The 4,866-nt window shown below is 44.7% G+C and overlaps 1 protein-coding gene across 1 annotated transcript; it reads right to left on the bottom strand.

Moving 5' to 3' along the window:
* Positions 1-462: 462 nt before the first annotated feature.
* Positions 463-2,304, bottom strand: LOC135342677 (uncharacterized protein K02A2.6-like). Its single transcript, XM_064539485.1, has one exon. It carries the CDS (start codon positions 1,957-1,959, stop codon positions 463-465), a length of 1,497 nt encoding a protein of 498 aa, XP_064395555.1. The 5' UTR covers positions 1,960-2,304.
* Positions 2,305-4,866: the final 2,562 nt, after the last annotated feature.

The following is a 4,866-nucleotide window of genomic DNA, read 5'->3' as shown; positions in this document are numbered from 1 at the left end:
ATGCCTTCAGCTGAGTAACATTCCGGGGAATGGGTGCTTGTTTCAATGCCTTGATTTTTGTGTCCGTGGGCTGGAGACCGTCAGCAGAGATCCGGTGACCTAGGTACTCCACCATGGGAAGCATGAATCTGCATTTCTCACGTTTCAGGCGAGCTCCGGCCTTCTCAAGTCTGTCTAGGACTTCTTCTAGAGTGCGGAGGTGCTCTTCTTCAGTGGATCCTGTCACGAGGATGTCGTCAACATACACCACTACGTGAGGTAGACCCTGCATGAGGCTCTCCATGGTATATCGATGGAGCAGCTGAGACCCCAAACGGTAGACGGTTGTACTGAAAGAGACCCTTGTGAGTGTTGACAGTAGTCAGGACCTTGGATTCCTCCGTCAGTGAGATCTGTTGGTAGGCGTGTGCAAGGTCTAACTTAGTAAATGATTTACCATTTGCCAGAGAGGCAAAGATGTCCTCAATGCGAGGTAGAGGGTAAGTAAGTGTCAGGTTTAGCCACAGTGTTGACAGTAACCTTGTAGTCACCGCACAGTCGGATAGAGCCATCCTTCTTGACCACCGGTACGACAGGAGCTGCCCAATCGGAGAACTTCACCGGTTCAATAACGCCTTGTTCTTTAAGACGTGAAATTTCTTTCTCCACCTTCGAGCAGCGAGAGTAGGGAACAGGACGGGCCTTGCAAAATCGAGGTTTGTGCGCTGGATCAATATGAATAGTGGCAGGAGCATCCTTGATGTGCCCGAGGTCCTTCCCAAACACTGTGGAATGCTTGTCCAAGATCTCTTGGAGATCGTCGGCCACGATTGTTGAGTATTTAATGCTGTGCCAATCCAGTCTTAGCCAGTCTCGTCCAAGCAAGGAGGGTCCCTTGCCAGCGACAACAAGGAGATCCAATTCAGCCTGCTGTGCTTGGTACAGAACGTGCACACGAATTATGCCCTTTACCACAATGTGCTTACCAGTGTAGGTCTTGAGTCGGATTGAAGTGGGTTTGAGCCGTTTAGGCCACAGCGATCGGTATGTGTGTTCATTCATCACAGAGAGGGCTGCACCTGTGTCAATTTCCATGGTCGTATCCAGTCCATTGAGAGTAACAGGTACAGTGATTGGCTGAGTGCGGCCAGCGGAGGAGTAGAACAAGCTGTACTCATCTGTGTCCTCCTCATCATCATCAGAACCAGTCAGCTGGTTAGTAGATCTAGATGCAGTTTTGTCTGCTTTTGAGTCTCTTGTTCTCTTTCTGCAGACCTTTGAGATATGCCCTTGCTTCTTGCAGTAGTGACAAGTGCTTGTGCGAAACTTGCACGTAGTTGCCGGATGAGCTGCACCACAACGAAAACACGGTTGTGTTGGGCCAATTGAGGGAGGTTTCTCCCGAGGGGGTGGAGGCTTGCGTCGACGGTTGTCCAATAGACGGTTTACAGACGCGTCCTGTCCAGAGAGATTTCTGGTGCCACGATCAGCTAGTTCCGATGCCTTTGCAACAGCCAGAGCGCTGTCAAGGTCAGCCAAAAGCTTGTACTGGAGCTTCTTATCTCGACATCCACAAACAATACGGTCTCGGAGCATGTCGTTGAGGGTTTCGCCAAACTGGCAGTGTTTAGCAATCTTGCGGAGCTGGGCCACATAGTCATTGATCGTCTCTCCTGAGTGTTGTACTCTTGTAAAGAAAGTGTACCTCTCGACGATGGGTGAGGGTGTAGGCTGCTGGTGTTCCTGAACCAGAGCAACAAGTTCTTCGAATGTTTTTTCGGTAGGAGCTGCGGGAGCAAGGAGATCACAGACGAGTCCATACGTTGACGGTCCGCACACGGTGAGAAGTGTTGCACGACGTATGCCTGCGTCATCAATGCTGTTAGCGACAAAAAAGAGTTCAAGTCGCTCTGTATACGCTTTCCAATCCTCCGTGCTGGGTTGGAAGGAGCCAATAGTGCCGATTGAGAGATGAGCCATGGGGTAGTACTTGGTTTGGTTGCCGTTGTAATCCTCGTCGCCAATTGTTATGTCGCAGGTTCATGCAGACATTTGAGTTTAGTGAAATCGTATTCAACAACTGATAAAATGCATATGTACAAGACAAAAGGCAGTGGAGCAGAGGCTCCCATACACAAAGAGCCGCCTGGAGCGGGCCCCTATAGCTAGGCACAAAGGGAACAAAGAACAACTATACAGAAAGAACCTACTAACGAACAGAAACCACAATAACAGAAAAGTACAATACAGGAAGTAAAGTTAACCACAGGACATGAGTTAATTAACACAACTAAAAGTAAACACTATGCACATTACTACAGTTCTATTACAAAATCCAAAGTGGAGGAAGAACGCCTCAGTGAAAGAGTTGTTATGCCTCAAGGATGTGACATTTCCTTTATGAAGTAGTGGAAAACTATACCTAATACTTCAATGGTTAACGTACGTTATCCTCATCAGTGTCATGGAAATGCTGGAAAGGATTCACACTAAAAGTCCTGAGTTTAACTGCTTTCCAGGCGTAAACGAGAACTATATCGATCTAGGAAGGATACGAACACTCCAAGATACAAAGTTGAACCATTTAAAGCAGATGTATAAAAACTATATTCCACGAGAACAATGGTTTGACTTTTTAAAATGAATTCTGTGTATAGTTAATCTTTCTTAACTTACATACTTGTGATATGGTACTGGCTAAATGGGTACAGCTACAACTTTATGCTTGCATTGAGATTTTATTTGAACGTGTATAAGCTTCCATTTTTACTCTATGTGCTCACACTGTCATACGCTTGAATATGTCTTCTAGATCTACGAATTTGTTTGAACTACATTATTAGCGTTATCTAGTTATCCATGCATATGCGAGAAATTTTCGTGAGGTGAAAAGTTTTCGTTTTTCGAGGGCAGAAAATTAAAACTGGATACACTCCCATGCGCTGCTTATTGGTGGGTGTGGTCTCCTGGCAATTAACCGCGAATATTAGATCCCATGAACATTTCTACTGAGGGCTCTGGAGCCAAATAGCAAAAAATTTGCACCTGCGAAAATTTCGTGCTATACGGTTTGGTCTACAAAAGATTGTGACCACAAAAATAATGAATAAAGCAATTTAATAATGGAGGACGGGCCATGCCCATCTAATTTAAATCTAGTTTTGTAAAATCAAAAATGTTGAGATATAAAATTAATTAGTTTTTGGGAAGCACATCTTCGTACTCATGAACTGGCTCAATGCTCTCATACTCTCCCTCTGTTGTTACCGGGGCTTGTGAGTCATCGATCCTCTATCTCTGTGGTTTCTTTGTTTGCTCATAAGCAATGTTCCTCTTGAATACTGGAGCAAAAGCTTTGTTGGGCTGCTCAATTCCTGCAAACGTTGAGCACCAATCCACTCTTCCATCTGACTCGGTAGCTTTAATAGTTACTGCGTATCAAGGTCAATGTATTTGTATCTAGCGACGTGCATTGACTTATAATTTATAATTATATTATTTACCTTCATTCTGCATCTTTTATAATACAAATTACAATGCCTGTTCCAAACAATTGCAGAATCACCACCACAATTATTCCTAATGTAATTATGGATGTTGTTTATTATATGTTAGCACATTATTGTTACTCTTAGTAGAACACACACACACATAGACCTGGCAAGATCGATGTGGTATCCTTACGACATGGAACTAACATTAAGATAAAGACTTGTGATTCCGTAAATACTGTACTGTAAACCTGTGATTCCGTAAATACTGTGTTGTGTTAGTTCTAGTGGTTTCATGTTCTTATTTAGTCATTTCTGTACTATTGTTCTAGAAGGTTCGTTCTAGTATTGTTTTTGTATAAATAGCCTGTGTATTTTGTATGTATCAGAGTTTTGATTTAATGAATTATTGAAGTTATCTGGCGACGAGGATTGTGGATCAAGTAGCCTACAGCAATGGCAGCCACACACTATGGAACTCTCAACAATTACAGACCAGACCAAGAGTCTATCAAGACCTACCTGGATCAGGTAGACCTCTACTTCACGGCGAATACAGTCCCTGATGATAAGCAAGTACCTATTCCCATTGGTGCAACGACCTACAGTCTTCTATGTGACTTGCTTGCACCTGAGGCTCCCAAATCGAAGACAAAGGGAGAAATATTTGCTGCACTACGGAAGCACTACGAACCGACACGAGCGGTGATCGCAGAACGTTTTCATTTTCAAAAAAGGGATCAAGTCCCTGACGAATCTTTAGCAGAATACGATGCAGCTCTACGCAAGCTGGCAACACACTGCAATTTTGGGGCGTATCTCACTGAAGCCCTACGTGACCGTTTCGTTGCAGGACTCCGAAGCGAAGCAATGCAAAGAAGACTATTAGCCGAAACAGAACTTACTTTGAAGAGAGCAATGGAAATCGCACAGGGAATGGAAGCAGCAGAAAGCAACACCAGAGCACTCAAGGCCAGCAACCCCTCCATCAAGAGCATACAAAGCAAAAGGAGACCGCAGCCAAACCAACCTTGTTACCGCTGTGGAAAGTCGAATCACTCTGCAGCTGATTGCCGTTTCAAGGATGCAGAGTGTCACTCATGTGGAAAGCAGGGACACATAGCACCAGCCTGCCGCTCCAACCCACCCTCTCAGTTCAAGAAGACAGAGAAGAGACGATTCAAAACTCACCTAGTGGAACCAGATGGGAACAGCTCGACCGACTCAGAAGCTGACACTTACCACCTATACCGATTGACCGAGCCTTCTACACAGCCGATCACAGTTACAGTCAAGATCGAGGATACTCCACTCAAGATGGAAATCGATACCGGAGCTGCAATATCTATTATCTCTGAGGCCACCAGAAAGGCCAAGTTCTCTAAATTCAAGCTGC

The sequence above is a fragment of the Halichondria panicea genome, chromosome 1, assembly GCF_963675165.1.
Source record: "Halichondria panicea chromosome 1, odHalPani1.1, whole genome shotgun sequence".
Classification (NCBI taxonomy): Eukaryota; Metazoa; Porifera; class Demospongiae; order Suberitida; family Halichondriidae; genus Halichondria; species Halichondria panicea.
This window is presented reverse-complemented; position numbering and strand designations above follow the sequence as displayed.

Bases quoted from the DNA above. Each gene is read 5' to 3' on its own strand.
- LOC135342677 (XM_064539485.1), bottom strand. From the start codon at position 1,959: ATGGCTCATCTCTCAATCGGCACTATTGGCTCCTTCCAACCCAGCACG.